General features: G+C 37.5%; 1 protein-coding gene across 1 annotated transcript in view; it reads left to right on the plus strand.

Moving 5' to 3' along the window:
• LOC126416202 (26S proteasome non-ATPase regulatory subunit 12) overlaps positions 1 to 26229 on the plus strand; it is a 103534-nt gene that overhangs the window by 54529 nt on the left and 22776 nt on the right. The window contains exon 6 of the mRNA XM_050083793.1: positions 2912 to 3136. Coding sequence (XP_049939750.1) covers positions 2912 to 3136 — 225 coding nt within the window. The remainder of the gene's footprint in view (positions 1 to 2911; positions 3137 to 26229) is intronic.

A 26229-nucleotide genomic window follows, 5' to 3' on the forward strand; every position in this document is an offset into this window, starting at 1 on the left:
TGTCTTTGTTATCTATGTGTATGAATTTATTTTCAAATAACATAAACTGTTCATCATTTTATGTTCAAGTTGCATAGACCTATCATTTGTCTCTGAAAATGGTTCAGATACTGCCTGCATAAATCCCTCCATCTTCATACTTTCCTCTGTAGATGACATGATTGTGTCTTAGTTTGCTGTCACTGTGGAACTGTCGATGTAACATAAATTACAATATGTACTTGATGATAAGAAATACACATTCTTTACCCTAGGCCTTTTGGTAGTTGTTGTTGAATTCACAGCAAACAATAATTGAAATTACAAAAAAGTTCATAAACAACATGCCTAACCCACTGGATAGTTGTTAATTACTGCTGATGTGCAGTAGTAGGGGGAGAGGACAGCTGCTTGGAGTCCCAAAGTGCTGTACTGCCGTTATTCAGACACTGCTAACTGCCGTTGATGCATTCACTGACTGCGCTGATGAATGAACGTAGCCACAGACACTGGGTCATAGTGCCAGTTACTCTTGTTGTGAAGATGTTGACGACTCACTCAGCCGATGCCAATAGGGCATAACTAGCACACACGTATCGGAATCTGAGCACTCAACATCAGTTAATTAAAGATACATTGACATGGCAGCTGATTGATTTTTGTTGATCCATGTGGCAACCCCTTATTGACTAGTGTTGCCACGTATAAATAGCTCATGTTTTATATAAAAAGTAATCTCCATACCTCCAATAATATTTTTTTTTAAATCTTCTGAATTTACTGTACAGATGTCTGTCTTCATCTGCTGCATCTACCTTGAATTGTGTGCAACTTTGTCTGGTTCTGCATCCTGACCTTTGGTAGCACTGCACAACAAGCGCATCACTCCAGAAAATTTCATTGTAATCGATTCAAATTCTTGATCTTGTTTGCGTCTAGCAAATTTCGTGTAAACTTAGTGATGGCCGCATGCTGGGCTGGTTTCAAACCGTTTATCATCTCCTTCCCATTGTAATTTAAGTTCCGAAATCATTCCTTTTATGATATCGTAATTTGACTCTTCACTAAGATTGTGTGGCTGGGTTGCCACTTGGAAGGGTTCATGCCAATGAAGTGCAACGTCTTGCAGCTAGGCCCCAGCGCTGGTTTGGACAAAAGCTCTGCAAAATCTCAAAAATCTTCTTGTGAAGGTTACCTCAGTACTAATAGAAAATGTGTGTCCTAGTGAGAGACTTGGTTTATTAGCCATGCATTAAATCATAAAAAATCTGAATATTCGTTTCATAACTTTTTTTCCTAGGGTGATTAGCGTCAAATCTGAGCGGACTAAATGCTTTACTCTGTATTTCTGATACCTGTTTCAATTTTTGAGAAGTCCATGGCATAGAATGTCTCCAGGAAGGACTCCATGGTATGGTACATGGCATTGCTATGGTACATGGCATTGCAGACTAAAAGGAGGCAGTGTATGATGACATAAGCACATTGTAAGGGGGAGGAAGAGGAGGCGGCATTGTATGATGACATAAGCACATCATAAGGAGACCTCCCATCACCACACAACACTCCAGGAGTACCTCAGATATAAATTTAGTGCCATACAGAAACAGCAACTCACTAATATTTTAACTAAAGAGTAACAGCTATATTTGGGTGGAACCCAGTTGAAAATATCTGACTTGCCCAATTATACACGACCATGGAGGGTGTAAGTGGTATTCAAATGCTGATATATATTTCAAAAAAAGGAACCTGTACCTTCACAATAGTCTAAGTCATTGGTAAAGCAGGTGGAAGACTTCAGTTCATTTGTAGTGTGCTAGGAAAGTGCAGTTAATCCACAAAGTAGACTAGCAGATTGCATGCCAAACACTCGTGTGATCCATTGTAGAGTACTGCTAAAGTGTGTGGGGACCCATACAAATAGGACTAACAGGCGATGTTGAATGTATGCAAAGAAATGTAGCTTGAATGATTACAGGATTATTTTAGTTCTGGGAGTCACAGAAATGCTGAAAAAGCTGAACAAATAGGTGCTTGATGGTAAAAGCCAACTACTCTCTAAAGCCTACCAACAAAGTTTCAAAAAACAGCTTTAAGTGAGGAATCTAAGAATATAATAAACACCCTTCATATCACTTCTGTGGTGGTACCCCGCAAATGAAATGACAGTGTTCCAAAAGACTTTCCCGGCTCATAGTGTTCGCAAAGGCAAGTTAGACTAATTACATCAAGCACAGAGAGATTCAAACAAACATTCTTCCTGCACTCCCAACTTGAATGGAGTGAGAAGAAGACCCAGTAACTAGTACTGTGTTAACTATCGTCTACCATACACTTCACCGTGGTTTATAGAGTATGGATGTAGTTGTGGATTAATAACGCATTGATTTAGTTTTATATTAATGTTACAATTGGAATTGCAGCTACCCAGTTGCCACCAAAAAATCTGTTAACCATAACAGCAACAACATGTATGAAAGCCTTTTCATTTGGATATATAGTTGGGAAAATAATTCCAACAGGAAACGGTGCTCCATACCATGCCAGGAAATACATGTTAAGAGATTCAGTAATTATTTTATATCTCGTAATAGGTTGATTTCAGTTCCATGCAAATAATTTGTTTGGCTGAACATTTGTGGCAGAATAAGACCATGTGTTATGTGAAGGAAGATCTGAATACAGTGATATTCCATTTCAGATTATACTGACCAAATATCTTAAACATTCTGTTTGCAATGACTTCTATTCTGGCTATCAGTATGATAGCCATGCTCTCAGGTATCATTTAGGAAGGCAGTCTCCGTAAAAGGAAAGATTTCCACATTCTGATCCCAGTCAATTATACTGTTTTGATGTATCATTAATGTTAATAAATGTTGGAAGTGAAAATTTGTGTGCAAAAGAATATTTCTGTTTTTGCTTACAGGCTCATGATTGAACTGGACCAGCATGAGGGTTCTTACTTAGCAACGTGCAAGCACTACAGAGCTGTTTTGAATACACCGTCAGTGCAGGAAGATGCAGACAAGAGACAAGAGGTGCTTAAGAATGTTGTACTATATCTTGTCCTGGCCCCATTTGATAATGAGCAAAGTGACCTGACACATCGTGTCTTGCAAGAAAAATTACTTGATGAAATTCCGACATACAAGTGAGTACTATGGCAATTGTTTTGAGGATTGCAGTAGCCAAAGTTGCACCCAGAGCTCCTCCTATGATTGCAAATACTGCTCCTATAGATAATACATGATGAAAGTGCGCTAAGGCACTTTTATTTATTTACTTGTATTTTGGAGATCAAAGCCCTGAAAGGTGACTTACTTTTGCTGTTTTCATTTACTAATGTCCTGCATCGTCATGTTCTTGCGTAACTCGTCGTTTAGTGTTTGTTGCACGTAAGTGTGTAATAAGATAAATTTGTGATCACTCTAGCATCTCTTTTAGACAACTCTTTAAAACAGTTGACATACTGGCGAGAACTTCAACGTACATTTTCTGCCTATGGAGTTTGCTGTCAACGATCATTTGCACTTTGAAAACAACTGTAATATTTGTAAATATAACACAAAAAGCAGAAGTGAGTTACACTAGGATCATTCCATGCCATGTGGCCTAAAGACTCTCACATGACGGTCATGGATTTTGCTGAAATTTTTTGTGAATATTCGTTCATGTTACCATTGAACATTGTTCATACCACAACTCTCAAAAGTGCACCTTCAAGTTTGTTGCAGTTTTGAAATATCTCCAGCAGTATTTTCTTGAAACAAAGAAAGCTAGACCATCTTGTACAACTTTTTGCTCTCTCTTCTACATCTACATCTCTTTAGTGAAGTAATAAAAAACGATGTTGTGAGCAATTTTCATATGAATAATTTGAAGCAAAAATCAAACAGTGGAAAATCCAGGATAGAATGTAACAATATTATGAGAAGGAAAGTTGTCGCTCACCATATAGTGGAGATGCTGAGTCGCACTAGGTTTAACTTGTGTGTGTGTGTGTGTGTGTGTGTGTGTGTGTGTGTGTGTGTGTGTGTATTGTTGACAAAGGCCAGTGAAACTCTTTTTGTTGTGCCTATCTGTTGTAACCTCCCCACCGTAATTTTATAAGAAATGTAAGTGACAATACTTAATACAAATGGGAGCCGAGTGTAACCTCCCCACAGAAATTTAAAAGAATGGCCAATATTATTTAGGGATGCTAATGGACATTGCGCTAAACGTAACCTGCGCACAATGAAATGTACTGACAATGGCAACAAAATGTGAAATTCGCAATCTGACTCAAATATAAATTCCTGATGAAAAATTAAAGTCCATTCAGTGATAAGAAAATTTAATTAAACCGAAATATCGGTCTTTGGCCCTGTGTAAAACAATCAGAATTAAAGTCTTACCTCAGAATAAATCGATGTCACATATCTGCTCTTGTTGTTGCGCACCGCTTGGAGGAACTGCATTGCAAATAATAATATTCTCTTTTTTTTTTTTGTAATTCTAGTGAAATTTTTCTTCAAAAGAAGTGGAATGAAATGGGAAGTGCAACGAGATCTTTAGTTCAATAAAAAATTAAATTTGAAAAAATGCTTTTGAAATAAAAATTATTATTGGGGAATTTGTTGGTGAATAATTACAATAAATAATTTTTTTACATTATCTAATGATTATATTAATTAATGGTATACCTTATTCACCATCTTGACCAGTGTTGCCGACCGCCTACATCACACAACCGCACTGGGCTGCTACTACTGACCGACCGCTCTGCATGACGACTATTAGCGTATGCACGCGACGACTACTGACAGAGTACTGTTCTCAACTAAACCGAGCTACAGACTCGCAACGACTAACTCCACAGACTCGCAACGACTACTACTGACAGAGAACCGCTCGCAACACTCGCGCGGTCAAGCGCATACTCTCTGGTCACAGATGCTACAATGCCTCGCCATCGCTGCTATGTTACATACGTGTTTCATAACCCTCCACTGGGGGGGCAAAAATTTGGCAGCGATGGTGAGTCATTTGGACTTGCCAAGTGCGGCAAAATTTTTCTTTAATTAACAAAATTCTACAACTTACAGAATATTTAAATGTTGTGCACACGCACTAAGTACAAAATATATCAGACAAAGACAAAATGTGAGTACAAAACATAGTAGCAAATCAAAAAAATGTATATACAAATTATTTGACAGATAATAAAGTGCACAGGCACTGAAAAAATTCTTTAGCATATGCAGAACAAATAAACAGACTGGCAAGAATAATTAGATGTAGTACATAAAGTAAATGTTGTGCACACGCACTAAGTACAAAATATATCAGACAAAGACAAAATGTGAGTACAAAACATAGTAGCAAATCAGAAAAATGTATATACAAATTATTTGACAGATAATAAAGTGCACAGGCACTGAAAAAATTCTTTAGCATATGCAGAACAAATAAACAGACTGGCAAAAAATATTATGTTGACAAGTGACATAAGTGTACTCGCATTGGAGTTCAGCGAATCGAAAAATGTATAACCTATGAACATAAATGATGTTATAAAGAAAAAATTTTTTGGTGTGACAAGAATCAGGATAGGAAAGGGAAGGATTGCATCATGGTTGTAGCACTTTAGATTGCACACAGCTGCTCTGAAAGTCCATATCTTTCCACAGAAGTACAACACCAAGTGACACAACTTGAAGTTCTTTTCCCATCAGAATTTATCAGTGTAGCCAAGACACTGAACTGTCGTAGTAATGTTCCATGTTTTCATTTTGGCAGTACATTAGGTACACCAAACAGTGGGACCATAATAATGTCTTCATCGCTCATGGTGGTGGACAGCATGTCGTGTCAACACCACACTCTTACAAGGCACACCAACGTAGAATTAGTGCAAAACCAAAGATAGTGCTCCATGATCACTAGGATAAACAGGACAAATGGACATTGCAGTAATTCAGGGTAGTCAGCTTATGAGGTGAAGGACATCAAGTCACATAATATTGACAATTACAGACTTAATTAGTAGTTTGTGGCATTCATAGCCCAGTTATTGAACATTTCTGTACCAAGTATGTAGTATTACAGAAAAATGTTCATTAATTGTTGTACATAGAATCAGTAGCCTTCTTTTCCTGGTTACAAAGCATTATGAAATAATCGCATTCTTTTCAGTTACAGAGTATAATTAAGAATCATTAACCTTCTCCTAATTACAGTTAATTAATCATTTGTCATTCCAATAATCATTAGCCTTTTCCTAATTACAGTTAATTAATCATTTGTCGTTAATTGATCATTTGTCTAATTACAGTTAATTAATCATTTGTCGTTAATTAATCATTTGTCTAATTACAGTTAATTAATCATTTGTCGTTAATTAATCATTTGTCTAATTACAGTTAATTAATCATTTGTCGTTAATTAATCATTTGTCTAATTACAGTTAATTAATTGATCATTTGTCATTTCAATATAGTAAGAATTATTAGCCGTAATTAATTACAAAGCATTATTAAACAGTACCATAGTTAATTAATTATGTGTCATTCCAATCTATTAAGAATCATTAGTCTTTTCCTAATTACAAAGCATTATGAAACAGTCACATTCATTTCCAATAACAAAGTATGGCATCGTTAATTAATCATTTGAAATTCCAATATAGTAAGAATTATTAGCCTTCTCCTAATTACAAAGCATTATTAAACAGTCACATTCATTTCTGGTTACAAAGTATCAACATTGGAAACAAGAGCTAATCAATGGCATAATTAATCACAATTCTTCAAGTGACAATTATTGGCACTCAGTGGCCAGCAAGTATTGAATAGACTCATCATTCAGTATTATTCAGGTTATTACGAAGTCATTATTAAAAATCAGTTAATTACAGTCAAATCATTAATAATCACAGGCATTATAAGTGGTAACATTACAATAAACAGTGTTCCTCCTTCAGTAGTATTCAGACCATTACAAAGTCATTATTAAAATCAGTTAATTACAGTCAAATCATTAATAATCACAGGCATTATAAGTGGTATCATTACAATAAACAGTGTTCCTCCTTCAGTAGTATTCAGACCATTACAAAGTCATTATTAAAATCAGTTAATTACAGTCAAATCATTAGTAATCACAGGCATTATACGTAGTATCATTACAATAAACAGTGGCAGTTATTAGCTAGTGACAAAGCATTATTTTGAATATAGTCTCATTAAGAGGTCATTACTCAAGTGACATGCTATTCAGAGTTGATCAGTATTATTCAGAATTTTCTCAAACTGGTATCACTATTTGGGACTGTTAATACATTTTATATATTTTTTTTTTTTTTTTTTTTTTTTTTTTTTTTTTTTTTTTTTTTTTTTTTTTTTTTTTGTTAGCAATGCATTGCGTTGGGATCGATAATTAATTGCTGAAACATAACACTATTTGCTTTTGACCTATTGCAGCAAATGAGGATAGGTAACGTCATTCGTCATGAGTCAGCTGTAGCAAGATTATGTAACAAGGCAATACATGTGATCACATTTAGAAGTGATAAACACAAATGGGTAAAAAATAAAAATGCAAGTACTAGAACAGGTATAATAACTAACAGGTTTAGTAAGTGTCATGAAAAACTTCTCCTGGAAAAAATACAAAAACGGATTATTGACCTGAAAGAAGAAACGCACACTATGCTGAAAAGTAGTGAACTTCGAATTAACAGGCAGTGAAGTGTGTATAAAAATGTGTTCCATAGCTGTCCTTTCCAAAACTTTCAGTCATCCTACTATGCAATGTAACACCTGCTGTCAAAGCAAACTGCAACAAATACTTAAATAACTACGTAGCATAAATACATAACTTCAACATTATCCTCATCTGTAAAGAAAAAAACTTCATTATCCATATCATCATAACTTCACCATTATCATCACCTGTAAAGAAAAACTTCATTATTCATAATACCATTTCCTTCATCATTATTCATCAGTATTCACTATCATCTGCAAAAAAATCACTTCATTACTCATTACATAACTATTCCTTATCTCTAGCATATTTCATCACTAAAACTAAGATGTGTAGTTCTCTCTGACAGCCTGCATCAATCACCTTGTATTCTGAAAGAAGAAATTAGTTAAGACTGCTATTCTTCGATGAGTATAGTATATTCTTGTTAATGCTTGTTAATCCTGATCCATTTACTCTTCCTCATAAAGTTATTGCATCTCCTTTCGTTTATTCCGTAGGTGAAATTCCCATTTATGTTAAATTTATTTCTTAGAATCATCATTCCTTTCTGAAATTGATGAACAAAGATTAATGTCCTGCATTTAAATCATATACCCCCTAGATAATGACTGGTTTATGGTAACATAATTAACCCTACAGCATAACATGACAGAAAACGTAATATGTCAAAAACATTGACAGTGTTCAAATGCAAAAATATACACAGAATAATACAATGCAGCAGCAAAAAAAAATGTGAAACAGTCACGATGTTGAGATGTCATAAGGCAAAAAAAATGTCAAAGTCGACTGGTGTGTGTTATATCTTAACTATTTCATAGTCCATACAAACAAAACTGGAGTACAGTCATATACACAAAAAAAATGGAAAATGTGCACGGTCTGATGTGTAACGACAAGAAAAGCGACCTGCTAACCTTACCTTGCCGGGCACTTGCCAAGAAAAAATACGATAATCATCAATAAGTAGTCACCTAGATATAATTGCAGAAATAGTCGTAAATGTGTAAATTCATCTGGAAAAATATGCACGGTCTGATGTGTAACGACAAGAAAAGCGACCTGCTAACCTTACCTTGCCGGGCACTTGCCAAGAAAAAATACGATAATCATCAATAAGTAGTCACCTAGATATAATTGCATTAGTAAATGGCATCATAGTGTGTTGAATCATACAGTGGTTTCACTCAATAAACGGTTTAATGTTTGATATATGGTGATTGCCTTTCAATTTTCTAGTTCTCAAAGTTTCGACATGTACAACATTGGGGTGAGGGATGCTGCGAATCCGATATGGACCTGCGTATAGAAGTTCAAATTTACTGCACTTACCTTTTAATTTACTGGATAAATAATGTGTACGTACTAATATTTTCTGTCCAACGTGAAAGTCTCGGCGTCTACAAACCTGTTTTTGCTGTCTTCTCCGGCGCTCTGCGGCACTTTTGATGTTGTTCAGCGCAATGTTAATTATTTCGTGGTGTCGTAGGCGACGACTTTTGGGAAATTCTATTAATTCTTTAATTTTGTTCGGTGGTTCAACGTTTTTCAGTATAACAGACGGAGATAGCATAGTGGATTCATTTGGAATGGAATTAATTACATCTTGGAATGAGAGTATGTGTGTATCCCAATCAATATGTCTTTTGTGGCAATATATTCGGCACAGCTTACCAATTTCCTTCATTAATCTTTCACAGGGGTTCGAAGAAGCGTGGTACTTGGATATATAGATCGGAGAAATGTTTCTAGCTCGTAACATGCGTGTCCATACGCTACTACGAAATTGAGATCCATTGTCAGAAATTACTTTCATTACATGCCCTACCTGAGATAGAAAATGTTTTACAAATGCTTTCGAAACAGTTTTAGCAGTAGCTTTGCGTAACGGAGTGAAAGTAACAAATTTTGAAGTGAGCTCAACAGCGACAAAGATGTAGCAAAAACCTCTGTTAGTTCTGGGAATCGGACCAAAAATGTCTACTGCAGCCATGTGTCTTAATTTAACAGGTATAATGGGATATAATGGAGGAATATGTGAAGTGGTGTCTGATTTAGCTTTCTGGCAAATTTTACAAGACGCTAAAACTCGTCGTATACGTTTCTCCATGTTAGTAAAATAACAGTTCTGTCTCAGTATAAGAAAACATTTTCGTGTTCCGTAATGTGCGTAACTTAAATGAGTGTACCAGATTAATTTGTTGACCAGTTCGTCAGGAATGCATAATAACCAATTGTTGCTGTCAGGATGACAGCGGCGAAACAGAATGTCATTGCGTACAGTGTAGTGGTTCCTAATCGTAACATTTTTCCTATCTTGCCAAAGGTGTTTAATTTCTTTCCACACATTGTCCTTATTTTGTTCTTGTGCTATGTCCTGTAATGACGATGAAATAAAATTTTCAAATGCAACTTGCTGAATGTACATGACACTGAAATTTGCTTTGCAGAAGTTGGTTGCTACGTCTTGCTGATTGTTACTGAGAGAACGCGATAGTGCGTCTGCTATAACATTTTGCGTGCCGGGAATGTGAACTATTGTAAAATTAAATTCCTGTAAATATAGTTTCCATCTACTTAATCTATCGTGAGTAAATTTAGCCGAGAGTAAAAATTGTATCGCTCTGTGGTCTGTGTAAACGGTGGTATGTCTGCCATAAAGAAAGTGCCTAAATCTCGTAAAAGCCCATACAACACATAATGTTTCAAGTTCTGTAACGGAGTAATTTCGCTCAGCAGGTGACAGAATGCGGCTTGCAAATGCGATGTTTTTGATTACTGTAGAGCCATCTTCTTCTCTTTCCTGGAAAATATGTACGCCTAAAGCGGTGTTAGAACTGTCGGTGGCAATGGGAAAATCTCTAGTAAGATCTGGGTGCGATAATAGTGGTGCATTCAACAAAGCATGTTTCAGGTTCATGAATTCAGAGTGTGCTTGCTTATCCCAATACCAAATACTGTTTTTACCTGTTAATTGGCATAGTCTAGGCGTGTCTAAAGCAGAATGATGAATAAATTTGCGAAAAAAGTTAATTAAGCCCAAAAAACTGCGTAATTGCTTTTTTGTTGTAGGAACAGTAATGTCACGTAGAGCTTGAAGTTTTTCCGGATCAGGTGCAATGCCTTCTGCTGAAATTACGTGTCCAAGAAATTTTATAGAAGTTTTACCAAAGTGCGATTTACTGAGGTTAACTGTAAGTCCTTGTGCATGAAAAGTTTGTAACAGTTGTTCAAGAATCAGATTGTGTTCAGACCAGTTAGCTTCTGCGATAAGAATGTCGTCTACATACGTCGTGATTCTGTCTTTAAGTTCTGTCGGAAGTATTGTGTTCAAACCGCGAATAAAAGCTGCAGAAGAAATAGTTAACCCGAATGGTAATTTGCAAAATTGATAACAGTCGCCGAAACAGAGAAAAGCTGTATATTTTCTGCAATTTGGATGAAGTTGAATTTGCCAAAATCCCGATTTCAAATCTAGTGTAGAATAAATAGCTGTACCGTGAAATTTCTGTAAAAGTTCCTCTAATGTCTGTGGTCGATCTGTTTCATTAATAATAATGTCATTAATGTGACGTGAATCAAGTACAAGGCGAAGTGAGCCATCTTTTTTCTTAACAATATGTAGTGGGTTTATGTACGGACTAACTGCTGGTTCTATAATTCCTTGGTCGAGCATATCCTGCAATTCTTTTTTAACTTGTTCGCTGTGAATATATGGAATAGGATAATGCTTTGCTTTAAATGTGTCGTGCGGTTTGACTTGAAATTCATACATAAAGCCGGACATAGTACCAGGAATGTTGTCGAAAACTGGAGCTTGCTGTAAAAGAATTTTGTGTAATTGCGTTCGTTCGTCGTCTGTAGTTGCACTGCTTTCTTTAACCTTATCAGAAATTAACTGCATAACGTCGTAGTCAGCTTCGTCTGGAGTATTATAGTTATGTACGTACGTATCCGTGAACAATGTGGGATTACAGTCTATGTTACGTGTTGCGGAAATGACCTCTGTGCGGTTAATTGTTTGTTCTTCCGCAGATAATGAGTGCTGAAATTCTAAAGCAAGTTGTACATTTTCATCCTTTAACATTAAATAAGAATTCTGAAAATCAATAACTGCGTCGTGTTGTACCAGAAAATTCGTACCTAAAATAACGTCTGTTGTCAATAAAGGCACAATCCAAAAATTAGAGTGAAAAGTATGACCTCCAATACAAAATGATAAATGCGTCTGTAATTTAACGTCCACACCTTTACTCGATACTGCTCCTTTCACTTTTGTTTTGCCTAAAGGTAACGTCGGATAAGTGTTCTCTTTGTTGCACTCGTTGAAAGTCTCCTCATTAATTACTGATATAGGTGAGCCGGAATCAATTACTGCTGAGAATTTTGATGAACCAATTTTAATTTCGATAACAGGATGTGAAATAGTTTTCTGAATAACTGGTCTTTCCTGTAAAAGAGGGTCTCTGATGTCGTCAAAAGTAATTACATTTTCGTGAACAACATTTTGCGTGTCAAAGGTAGTGCTTGTGTTATTAGAAGATGCGTCCTGTGCAGTATTTAGTCAGATTCTATCTGACGTGTTATTATTATTAGGAGGATTCTGTGGCATTTCGACTATTTGAACTGTCCTATTACTTCTTCCAGGCGTGTTACGCTCTGGATGGTACCTACTGTCGGGTTCATTCATGAGAAAATGTTCTTGCGTATGATTTTGCTGTTGGTATGACCGACTGTTGTTAGATGTTCGCTGAAAATTGTCCTCATTATTTTTACGTCTGTCGTAATAGTCATTCCTATACGGTGCATTACGATAGGAATTGAAATACTGTCTTCTTTGTACGTAGTTGTTTCCTTGCTGACGTACGTTACTATTTGTTGGACCAGGGGCTATACGTCCACGCGGCGAAACATTAAAGCCTGGTTGACCTTGAGTATTCCATTGTTGGTTAGGTATGCTAACCGGCTGGTTTTGATGTTGTTGTTGTGAAACACCTCTATTGTTACTAAAGTGTTGTTCCTGTTGCTGAAAATTTTGACGGTATTGATAATTAGAATTTTGCCTGTTATTAAAGTTTTGGTAGTTGTCGTTCCTAAAACGTCTGTTATCTTTCCGATTGGAATTACGTCCCTGATCATAATTGCAGTACAGTTGTTGACCTTGGTTGTTACTCGAAAAGTTTTTGTTTATAAAAGAATAATCGGATTGCTGTACTTCCAAGAGCTGTAAAAGATCTCTGAATGCTGAAATGTTTTCTTTTTGCTGGCCCGTTAGAAGTGACACTCGTAATGACCGTGGTAATTTAGAGATGCATAGTTGTATAAGTGCGGATTCACTGTACGGTTCACTTAGGTACTGGTTTTGTTGTACCATGTGCTCAAAAAATTGCGTTACACTGGGAAAATTTGAGTTCTCGTAGTTTGGCAAACTAATTAGTTGGTCTTTAATTCCGCGCTGTGTCGTCTTCGACCAGTACGCTGACAGAAAAGCATTCTGAAATTCCTCTACTGAATAGCATTGCCTTGCGATCGGTCTCATGCGAGTTGCCGGTTCGCCTTCCAAAAAACTGCAAATAAATTCAAGTTTGTGTGTTACAGGCCAATTCGGTGGAAGAGCAAAGCTAAATTGTTGAATCCAATCCAGTGGGTGAATCTGCGTTCTATCGTTTTTAAAAACTTTAAACTTTCTCACTGACAGAAAATGTTTGTAGTCGAAATTGTCATCTCTGTGTGATGGAACAGGTTCAGGATCGTAAGAGAATCTATTGAACTGTGGTTGATCAGAATCTAAGTCCCGTACTCTCTGTAGATTACCCAAATTATACGCGCTGCGTGAGTCTGACACATGTTCATAAAGTGGCGTCTGTTGCGGTATGTTATTAACTGAAATGTTTTTCATCTCTGTTACTTCTTGTTGTAAATTTGACAACTTCCTACGTAACGTGTTGTTAGATGAATCGATCTCATTAATTGTCTGCTGTAAATTTTGAAATTCAGGCGTTTGGATAAATGAAACCGGTGCAGTATCGTCTGATTTATTGTCATTAGTATTTTCGATAGCATCAATACGACTGGCCAATTCATCACATTTTTCAGTCAGTATTTTAACCTGATCATCGGTTTTAGAATCAGACGCATTAATCTGTTTTTGCAACTTGCGCGTAGTTTCGCCCAGTTTTTTAACATCACCTTTGATAACATCACAATCCTGTGTTAGATCTAATTGTTCGAACCTATTTGTCACTGTTTGAATATTTACTGTGTGTGTATCTGTTTTTGATTTAAGGTCAGAAATTTCATCCCGTAATTCCGCGTTCAATTGTTCTATGGTATTAATTTTGTCGGACACTGTAGTAATATTATTGTCTACATACGTCTTCGCTTTCGCGAATATTTTACGTTTGTCCTCTTGTCTTTGTGCAGTGATTGTTTCCATGACTTGTCGTTTTACTTTGTTTTGATCCTGAATAAATCTGCGGAAACGCGTATCACTGTTCTGTATGTGCTGATTAAAGCGCTCGTTAATCTGAGTGTTCTGCTGTTTGAATTTCGCGTCTATCTTTGCGTCCACTGAGCGCGGAAGTTCTACCGTCATTGCTTTAAACTCGTCCCGTAATTGTGTCGCTTTTTCAGAGCATTGTTTAGCGACTCCGCTAATTTCGTCTCTGAGTGTTTCTGTTGCGGCTGTTTGCATTTCCCTTAATTCTTGCGCAACAGACTTAATTTCTTCGCTATTTTTTTTAGAACAAGCCTCAATTTCCACGCGCAACTGTTCCTTAGTGTCATGGCACTGCGCGGCAACGGCTGTAATTTGTTCACTAAGTTGTTTGACCTGTTCATTGAGTTGTTGTTTGAGATTTTCGTTATCTTGTTTGTTATCTTCCCTTTGTTTGTCTAATTTTTCGTTCTGTTGTTTGAAATTGTTGTCCATTTTCTCACTTTGCTGTTGTATCAAACTTGTCATAATTCGTACCAAGTCAAAATTAGCGTTTATATTCTCTGTGCTGTTTAGTGGTGGATCTAGAACTCTCTCGCTTTCCGTGACCATTTGGTCATTCTGTAATTTCGAAAAAGGTTTGTCAGTCGGATGTACACTGTCAGACATTATTTCGGAATTAAATAAATCCGCTCTACTTTGTGTGATCTGTTCATTTTCATTAGACAGATTTGTCTGTACATTACTTGAGTTTTCCGAATCGGGTGTGTTAAGCTGGGCAGCGCTCATTACAATAGAGCGTTCTGCGTCATCAATTGTCAAATTAACAGACGAGACAATTGAGTTCGTTTGCTCATCATTAAGGTAAAAGTCATCATTAGTGGTTGGAATGCACTGATTGTTAGTGAACGCAGGATTGTCATCATTACGCTGCGTATCACAATTACTATCGGTCACGTTGTTGAAGTCGGTAATTTCATTCACAATACTTCGCGATACACTATTCACAGTCTTTCGCGGCATTTTTGCAATAGTCACAATTATTCACAAAACAAATAAGCACAATGCAAAAGCAACACACAAATACAACAGAGCAACAAATTGCCGTTGACCTGTAGAAAGAAAGTCACAAGATTAATAAAAGCGTAGCGCCAAATCTTAATTATATCTAAGCAAATAAGAGCAGATATCTGACTGTCGCTCAAAAGACTCTCACCGAAATACGATCCTGGACTGGGTGTCGCCAAGTGTAACCTCCCCACCGTAATTTTATAAGAAATGTAAGTGACAATACTTAATACAAATGGGAGCCGAGTGTAACCTCCCCACAGAAATTTAAAAGAATGGCCAATATTATTTAGGGATGCTAATGGACATTGCGCTAAACGTAACCTGCGCACAATGAAATGTACTGACAATGGCAACAAAATGTGAAATTCGCAATCTGACTCAAATATAAATTCCTGATGAAAAATTAAAGTCCATTCAGTGATAAGAAAATTTAATTAAACCGAAATATCGGTCTTTGGCCCTGTGTAAAACAATCAGAATTAAAGTCTTACCTCAGAATAAATCGATGTCACATATCTGCTCTTGTTGTTGCGCACCGCTTGGAGGAACTGCATTGCAAATAATAATATTCTCTTTTTTTTTTTTGTAATTCTAGTGAAATTTTTCTTCAAAAGAAGTGGAATGAAATGGGAAGTGCAACGAGATCTTTAGTTCAATAAAAAATTAAATTTGAAAAAATGCTTTTGAAATAAAAATTATTATTGGGGAATTTGTTGGTGAATAATTACAATAAATAATTTTTTTACATTATCTAATGATTATATTAATTAATGGTATACCTTATTCACCATCTTGACCAGTGTTGCCGACCGCCTACATCACACAACCGCACTGGGCTGCTACTACTGACCGACCGCTCTGCATGACGACTATTAGCGTATGCACGCGACGACTACTGACAGAGTACTGTTCTCAACTAAACCGAGCTACAGACTCGCAACGACTAACTCCACAGACTCGCAACGACTACTACTGACAGAGAACCGCTCGCAACACTCGCGCGGTCAAGCGCATACTCTCTGGTCACAGATGCTACAATGCCTCGCCATCGCTGCTATGTTACATACGTGTTTCACTGTAACTCAGCATTTCCGCTATATGGTGAGTGGTAACTTTCCTTCTCATAATACAGGGCGATTCAAAAAGAATACCACAACTTTAGGAATTTAAAACTCTGTAACGACAAAAGGCAGAGCTAAGCACTATCTGTCGGTGAATTAAGGGAGCTACAAAGTTTCATTTAGTTGTACATTTGTTCGCTTGAGGCGCTGTTGACTAGGCGTCAGCATCAGTTGATGCTAAGATGGCGACCGCTCAACAGAAAGCTTTTTGTGTTATTGAGTACGGCAGAAGTGAATCGACGACAGTTGTTCAGCGTGCATTTCGAACGAAGTATGGTGTTAAACCTCCTGATAGGTGGTGTATTAAACGTTGGTATAAACAGTTTACAGAGAATGGGTGTTTGTGCAAAGGGAAAAGTTCTGGACGGCCGAGAACGAGTGATGAAAATGTAGCACGCATTTGTTCGCAGCCCAGGAAAATCGACTCGCAGAGCTAGCAGAGAGCTGCAAATTCCACAATCAACTGTATGGAGAGTCCTACGAAAAAGGTCAGTTATGAAACCTGAACGTCAACTACCCGAGGCGATGGATCGGCCGCCAGGCAGCCCGCGACAGAGCACTTCATCACTGGCCTCCAAGAAGCCCTGATCTTACCCCCTGTGATTTTTTCTTATGGGGGTATGTTAAGGATATGGTGTTTCGGCCACCTCTCCCAGCCACCATTGATGATTTGAAACGAGAAATAACAGCAGCTATCCAAACTGTTACGCCTGATATGCTACAGAGAGTGTGGAACAAGTTGGAGTATCGGGTTGATATTGCTCGAGTGTCTGGAGGGGGCCATATTGAACATCTCTGAACTTGTTTTTGAGTAAAAAAAAAAACCTTTTTAAATACTCTTTGTAATGATGTATAACAGAAGGTTATATTATGTTTCTTTCATTAAATACACATTTTTAAAGTTGTGGCATTCTTTTTAAATCACCCTGTATAATTTGAAGCAAAGATGGCCGAAAAAATGTGTGTTTGAAATAAGTGTTAAGTTTGGCTTTTTATATTTCCAGAAGTAATTACGGGATAACTCTGAAACTTTGCGCATAATAACTTAACAATACATGGTTTTAGAATGTAAAATTTCATTCTCCTACTGCTTTCCAGTAGTTTACTTATTGAGGGCAAAGTTGACAATTTTTGTAAAAACGCATAGAAAGGCTATTTTTAGCCCACTTTTATAAAAGAGTCCTCTGCTAACTCTTTTAAAATGTCTTCACTAGAAAGACCCATGTTCTAAACCAATTAAAAAGTTAGATTTGTTTTTGCAATTCAAGCTTATAAGGTCCTAAAAACAGTTACAAGGTGGAGGTGCATTCGAAAGATGCCCATATTCCACTGGTAATCAGATTGAATCTGACATCTTTTGTTATGTTCAACGATATTGTAATAATCTCTGGGGAAGGTAATATTAAAAGTTATTTATTTATTTTTATTTTATATGTCCAGGACTTAGATATACAAACTGATTAAAATGGAACATGATAAATAAAAGTGTAGTACAGTATTACAAGATGCTGGAAGTAATAACATAATGCAGCAAGACATACATGGTTTTCTATTAAATGGACTGCAGGCTCCAGAATTTCATGGTTTTGATGACCTTACGACTTGTTGCATAAAGATGTTCTGTGGTGCAAGGATCTGGCAGGTTTCTGCAGGCCAGATGTTGTGTCTCCTGTAGGTTACCACACTCACATAATTCCTCATCAGTGGTGTAGTCCTTTCAGTTAATGAATCTTGCTATAGCTCTGTTTGATGAGTTCCAGGTGCAGATGGAACTGCTGCTGATTTGTGCATGAAGCTGCTCCTTGACCTCAACCTAGGTCTTTGTGCTTTATGTCCGAACAGGGGATACATGACGTCAGTTTCCTGCATCTTTTTCTTCATTTATGTGGCTGTTCTTCTGCGGATGTTAGATGGGGCTACACCTACAATTTGAAAGATTTTGGTGACAGGAGTTGGTCGTATGGAGTCAGTCACAATGCGTCCAGTCTCATTCAGTGACAAGTCCACCTGTTAAGCATGTGTGGAGTTGTGCCAGACTGGTGGTGCATATTCTACTGCAGAGAAGCACAATGCCTGGGTGGATGCAATCCCCAAGTGGTGCCAATAAGTTTATATATGATGTTTTCCTGAGCAGATACTTCAGTCTTGTTTCTTGGCAGTGATCTTTGAATGTGAGACTATAATCCAACTGTACTCCCAGGTATTTTTTAGTATCACCATGGCATAGCTGTTGCCCTCTCCAGGTAATACTTAACCTCCTCCTAGCTTCTCGGATTCTCATATGGAAGGCACAGATCTGTGTCTTTCTGGTATTTGGCTTTGAGTGGTTATCATCGTAATGCTTACTGAGATCCTCGAGAGCTGGTGTCAGCTTCGTCTCCACTTCCTCAAAGGTTTTGCCTCGAGCTGCAGTTGCTGTATCATCTGCGTAAATGTTCTTGTTCCAGGGTTGATTGGCTGGTTGTTAGTGTAGTTGTACAACAGGGGTGCCAGTATGCTACCTTGAGGGAGACCATTCCTCAGGGTCCTCCACTGGCTCTTCCTGTTATGCGGAGTGACAAAAAACCTCCTGTTTTGTGGCAAAAACTGGATGACCTGTATTAAGCGGTAGTCTTTCATAGCTAAATATACATTTGTAATCAACTGTTGTGATTGACATTGTCATATGCTGCTGGAAGATCTTTAAGTGCCACTCCTATGACTTGTGCTCTTTTGTATCCATCTCTATATACTGAGTCAAATTGAAGATTTGACCACAGCATGACCTTCCTGGGCAGAAACCCAACTGCTCATTTATAAGGTTTTTATCAACATCATGTCAGATGCAGTTGAGGATCGGCCTTTCCAGGACTTTGTACAGTTGGCAAAGAGAAACTGATTGAAAGATTTTAAGATCAGTTGGTTCCTTTCCAGGCTTCAGAAGTTATGCAACTTTGGCTTTGTGCCAGATCTTAGGAATCTGTAATTTTGAAATGCAGGTGTTCATTAAATTTAAGATCCATTGCTTTCTAACTGACCCAAACATTTTAATTTGCTCTGGTCTTAGATCATCTGGGCCTGCTACTTCATTGTTCTTCATGGATTGAAAAGTTGCTTTCAGTTCTTCCATGATGAAGGTAGTATCAGTTTGGTCTTCCTCATCAATGTCTCTTTGAAGCTTCCTATCCACAGTTCTTTTAGTTTTCCCCTTCAATAGTGGTTGATGTTTGTTTAGGTGTTAAATTAAATAGGCTTGGAGGAGAACTTGTGGGATCACTGTTAAGTTTCTTCAGCAGCTTTCACACCTTACGGCTGTTCTGTTTCACATCTACTCAGGTCACTACACCACACCATTTCTCTCTTCTTGTTGCTGATATAACATCAGTAGTTCCTCACGTGTCTTAGTTGTTTCTTCGTGGAAGGGGTCAGCTTCAAATAGATGTTTGTATTTCCGTAGGAGAGATCTTGAATCATTATCGAGTCCAGGGATGTAATCTGTTCTGCATCCTCTAGGAATGTATCTACGAGAGATGATTTTAAGTAATTTGATAAACTTATCATACATCTCTGGGTTTGGCTTAAGCTTTATGGCTTCTTTATTGAGTCTGTGGTTGAACTACTCCCGCTGTGCTCATATAAAATTGAATAGTCTTTTAAATTGGGCAGTTTCTGTCTACACCATTGCTGCCACAGTGAAGATCACTGGTTGGTGCTGAGTGTGAGGAAGAGACCCCAAAATTTCCTTCTTTGCCTTCTGGGCAATATGGTCACTAACAAATGTCCCACTGTTAAAGAAGGATGGCAACTTCTGCTCATGTATTAACATCAACCCTCCATCTGTTTAGCCCAGTGTTCACAATATTGTCCACTCTGATTAGTCTCTGGAAACCCCAAGATGTGCTATGGCAGTTTAAGTCATCAGTGACCGGCTTTATTGCTGAGATTGAAAATTGGGGCATTCTATGAACTTGAACTCAGCATTTGGTGGTTTATAAACTTATGTCACCATGCATGACTGGACCTCAACAGCCCTGATGGTCAGGGGATGAGACAGTCAGAAGAAAAGAAAAAGAAAAAAAAAGAGAGGTTTTTTGTCACAATGCATCATGCCATTTTTCAACCTGTTTTTCTGCTGTGATAACAACAGAATCCAACTAGTAATAAGCTTCAAAATTTATCTGTGCTTTACCAAGGCTCTGGGTGTAATGGCAGTAAAATTATTTCATACTAGCTGCAACTCATATCTTATAAACTACCACATTGTTTAAGTTGTGGGTAAGTTCATACCAGTCTACCTGACATTTTTTGGTCAAGGATGTAGAGAATTTAGAGTATGTCTTTTTATTGTGCTATGCCTTTGACATGATAGTTTAATTACATTTTAAAGTATAGCATAGTTTGCAGTTTATTTGAACTGATTAAAAATTGTCTAAATGTGTTGCAATGCTCCATTGTCGCTTAACCACAGCTTATTTGTTTTGAAGTGAGAAAGCTAGCATCTTCATTGCCATAGGGCCCATATTCGATAGCTGTGCAACGGCAGCTGCCAATTGATTTCTTTATCACAGGTTTCCAATCTTGATAATGGTTTCTTGACACAGAATCCCAAGTGTGATAATATATTGCTTGAAGTGCCAGTGGACAAAGTTAGAAGAGGTCTCTCTTAGGAGCCTAAGCTTATATTTCCTTCAACATAGGTGAATTTTATACAAGTTTCATTAATTTGCTGTTGAATTTCATGAAGAAAATTATACAGCCAGCCGGATGACATTACTGAGGGTGCTGGAATAACTGCAATAATGTGCTGTTTCAGAACACATCCCTTGTCACCCCTTGAGGGCCAATAAAATGAAGGTGCTGTGTCGTGGATGCATAAGGCTTATTAAAGTATCCTTCTACTCAGTGGAAGTCTCCTAAAAGATACCTCTTATAGTTTTGTCCTCTGACACATCAAGAAATATATAATCAGGCTTAGAATTATGTGTAAAGAAACTCTTATCAGGCTTGGGAACCTGTGGTAAAGAAACACACCATAGCTGCTGTTGCACAGCTATCGGGAGTGGCCATTTGGTGATAGAAGTGCTGGCTTTCTCACTTGAAGACAAACCAGCAGCAGTTAAGCCATCACGGACCATTTCAGCACATTTACACATTTTTCTTTACTTGATCTCACATCCTAGCCATCAGGACTTTGGATATTAACTTCCCCAGAGAGTACTACATAATTGTAGAATGCAATAAAAGTTGTCATAGTTGAGTACCAGTGGGATATGGACATATTTTAAATGCACCTCTACCTTGCCATTGTTCTTTAGGGCCTTATATGCTTGCATTGCAAAACCAAATCTAATTTTTTAATATGATGTGGGCCTTATATGCTCACACTGCAAAACTAAATCTAGGTTTTTAGATGATTTAGAACATAACCTTTCTTATGAAGACTTTGAAGAGTTTGCAGAAGACTCTTTTTTTTCCATTTTTGACATTTTTTACAAATATCGTCAGCTTCGCCCTCAATTTGTAAGATATTGGAAAGCAGCTAGAAAATGAAATTTTATGCTCTAAAACTTTCTATTAGTAAGTTAATATGAGTAAAGTTTCAGATCTCTCCTGCAATAACTTCCAGAGATACAAAAAGCCATACTTCCTCAATTCAATGTTAAATTTAAAAGTTCTGTTCTTTATGGGACAGTTGGGAAACTGACCCGTAAAGAAATTTACAGAGGTACTCCTATTATTTGTTGACTGTGCCATGTTTTTTTCCATTCTTTCTTATATTAACATTAGTAAATAATTCTTGTCCACTGTGAATGTATTAGAACACTGCAACTATTGAAACTGAATATAATTTATAATGAATTGGCTGCAACCAGTTGCTTTTATAGACAATTGTTTTTGGTGATGACATTGAAGGTGCCTAACATTCTGCCTTCAGATATTTACATTTATTTCAGGTAACGAACATTGTTTCTGTACTAATGACATTGCAGAATTTTACAGTGGAAGTTCTTGAGACAGCTGTTGTCAACCGTCATAAGTAAACAGTGTTCACAACATGTAATGAGTGTAGACATCTGAAGATGTGGTGAACACAAAATGAATATACTCTATAAAACATGCTTTTTGAAGCATAATTTGTTGTTGTAGCATGTCAGGGAAGGTGTGCCATTTATATCAGTGCATCACCCTATAAACATTAACATCTTGGACACTATGGTTTTGACTTAATGCGTTTTGACCGCTGCTGTAGCATTATGTGGCGAGGCGGTCCCTGAGCTTAAAAAAGGATGTGAATCTGACTTTTGGGTCGCTAGAGGTTTCTCATGCCTGCTCTACAATATGAGGATTGTAGAAGAAAGGTTTTCATACGTACAAGTAAAACTGTCAAGATAGGAAAAAGTGTATATATATTTTAGTGTATTGTCAGTTCACTTTTTAAAGAGCCATGGCACGGCAACTATCAAGAATTGGTTTCGATATAGTTGCAGGGGCAGCAGTCTGGATGATTGACTGATCTGGCCTTGTAACACTAACCAAAACGGCCTTGCTGTGATGGTACTGCGAACGGCCGAAAGCAAGGGAAACTACAGCCGTAATTTTTCCTGAGGGCATGCGGCTTTACTGTATGCTTAAATGATGATGGCGTCCTCTTGAGTAAAATATTCCGGAGGTAAAATAGTCCCCCATTCGGATCTCCGGGCGGGGACTACTCAAGAGGACGTCGTTTTCTCAGGAGAAAGAAAACTGGTGTTCTATGGATCGGAGCGTGGAATGTCAGATCTCTTAATCGGGCAGGTAGGTCAGAAAATTTTAAAAGGGAAATGGATAGGTTAAAGTTAGATATAGTGGGAATTAGTGAAGTTCGGTGGCAGGAGGGACAAGACTTTTGGTCAGGTGAATACAGGGTTATAAATACAAAATCAATAGGGGTAATGCAGGAGTAGGTTTAATAATGAATTAAAAAAAAATAGGAGTGCGGGTAAGCTACTACAAACAGCATAGTGAACGCGTTATTGTGGCCAAGATAGACAAGAAGCCCATGCCTACTACAGTAGTAAAAGTTTATGTGCCAACTGGCTCTGCAGATGATGAAGAAATTGATGAAATGTATGATGAGATAAAATAAATTATTCAGGTAGTGAAGGGAGACGAAAATTTAATAGTCATGGGTGACTGGAATTTGAGAGTAGGAAAAGGAAGAGAAGGAAACATAGTGGGTGAATATGGATTGGGGGAGAGAAATGAAAGAGGAAGCCGTCAGGTAGAATTTTACACAGAGCATAAATAGCTAACTCTTAGTTCAAGAATCATATAAGAAGGTTGTATACATGGAAGAATCCTGGAGATATTAGAAGGTATCAGGTAGATTATATAATGGTAAGACAGAGATTTAGGAACCAGGTTTTAAATTGTAAGACATTTCCAGGGGCAGAGGTGGACTCTGACCACAATCTATTGGTTATGAACTGTAGATTAAAACTGAAGAAACTGCAAAAAGGTGGGAATTTAAGGAGATGGGACCTGGATAAACTGACTAAACCAGAGGTTGTACAGAGTTTCAGGGAGAGCGTAGGGGATCAATTGACAGGAATGGGGGAAAGAAATACAGCAGAAGAAGAGTGGGTAGCTCTGAGGGATGAAATAGTGAAGGCGGCAGAGGATCAAGTAGGTAAAAAGACAAGGGCTAGTAGAAATGCAATGATATTCACTCATTTCTGTCCACTACCACTACTTCTGATATTTTCATAGCCATACTGTTTACAGGTTAATTTACTGTGTTGTGACTTCATATTCAATTTCTGTATGTCAAAATTAATGAGTTTGGTGCTGCCTCATTGACTGTGACACTGTCAACTCCCTCCATTCCTGTTCATGGAAAGAGAGCAGCGAGTCACAACTGAGCTTGCAAAATGATGATGAATGTTGTTAAATGCCGCAACATAGACAAACAGCAGAACAAACTGCTACACCTGCTGCTGTGTACACTGGAAAAAATGTGTCCAGCTTAAAGAAACTCTTGAAGTTTACTAATACTCATCCTGGAGAACTCCAGGAACTCCAAGAAAGGGGAGGAGGAGGAGGAGGAGACTTTCAGTAATTCTTTTATTTAGCAGTCCTAGTCAATGAGAGAAATAAGACTGGCGTTCCTGATTCCTTGTGGAAATGAAAGGGATTTGTGAAACAGGTAACAATATTTTTTACCTTCGTGAGACTTGGTTTGATAGTAACATGATCCTACATTGCTTCAAAATTACTTGTATTTGCAAGTGTAGGTTTCAAAAATGGTTTTATCTGAGAAGCTTAGCGTCAGGTCTATAGTAGATCTGTCAAAGGAGACTACCAAAGCCCATTGAATTCCATGAACTTCGAGAAATGGTTTCAGGAATTATTTTTGACAAACGTTCTTCCACAGTGGGTGACTGTCGCGGAGAGTGAGCTCTGTAACATCAGGCAGCTTGACGAGGCACCAATAAAAAAGATTGTGATGGAGTGGCTACAGAAGAGGAGAATCAACTGTGATGGCAGTATGAAAAAAGGGGCTCTCTTCCCCCTGATTGAATTGCACCAACAAGTGGGGAAAATTTTCGTCATCGACGAAATTGGCTTAAAGTCTAGGCAATAAAGTTGTCTGCTTACCATTGTACAATTGTGATCTCAATGCAGTTGAACTTGCGTAGGCAAAAGTTTAAAGATATTTTAGAGAATGTAGTGTGACTGGGGACATGTCCAGTGAAATCCTACAAAAGCACACAGATGCTCCCTTCAGAAAAGTGTCACTGCTTAAGACTAGTGTGGGTACTGTAATAAAGTAACATGATTAGAAACTGAGTACTGTATGAACAGTGCCATCATGGAAGTTACCATTGGTGATGTAATTGTTAACATGGCCACAACTCGCTCGAGTGATGATGAATTGGAACAATTCAGGATGATGACTGTGTTAATTACCACGCAAATGAAATGGATAGCCTAGAGTAAATCTGTGTGTAATGTTTAGGTGACTGGATGTAGATTTTTCTGCAAAATTAAAAATAAAGAAGTCATTGGTAATGTATTCAGTGTTAGTAAATTTTATGTCCATCACCCTAAGCTAGATTTGATTTTAATTTCATCTGCCCACAGTGTTTGAAGGTGCTTTAGATTTATTAATGACATTTGACATTCGTATTTGCAACTACTAATAAACATGAAAGCAGATGACATTTCCAGGTGTAAGTGGAATCAGGCAAAAAAATGCTACCACTCACAATGTTTAAATGAGTGAAACAAAACATCTGATCTAAAACTATAAGTATTTTTAGTAGTAATAAGTAGCTTTTAAGTACCTTTAATAACAAATTTCATTTGTGCAGTAACTGGTACATATTTTATAGCAAAGAGTATTTTCAGTGGATATATCTGATTTTAACCAATTTCAAATACATATACGAGGGTCACTCCAAAATAAATGCACACTATTTTATTTTAAATCCATCTTTTATTCTATATGTTTGAAAGTTTTACAGTGTGTAGATACATCCTTTAGGAATGATATTTTCATTTCTCCACATAATTTCCATCCCTCTCAACTGCCTTACGCTATCTTGGAACCAGTGCCTGTACGCCAGCACTGTAAAAATCTGGACCAACCTGTTGGAGTCACTGTTTGGCAGCATGCACAAGGGAGTCATCATCTTCAAACCTTGTTCCACGAAGAGAGTCTTCCAGTTTCCCAAAGAGATGATAGTCACATGGAGCCAGGTCAGCACTGTTAAGGCGGGTGTTTCAGTGTTGTCCATCCGAATTTTGTGGTCGCTTCCATGGTTTTTTGACTGACATGTGCCCGTGCATTGCCGTGCAACAGCAAAACATCCTGCTTTTGCCGATGTGGTTGAACACGACTGA

Source organism: Schistocerca serialis, chromosome 8 (genome assembly GCF_023864345.2).
Source record: "Schistocerca serialis cubense isolate TAMUIC-IGC-003099 chromosome 8, iqSchSeri2.2, whole genome shotgun sequence".
Classification (NCBI taxonomy): domain Eukaryota; kingdom Metazoa; phylum Arthropoda; class Insecta; order Orthoptera; family Acrididae; genus Schistocerca; species Schistocerca serialis.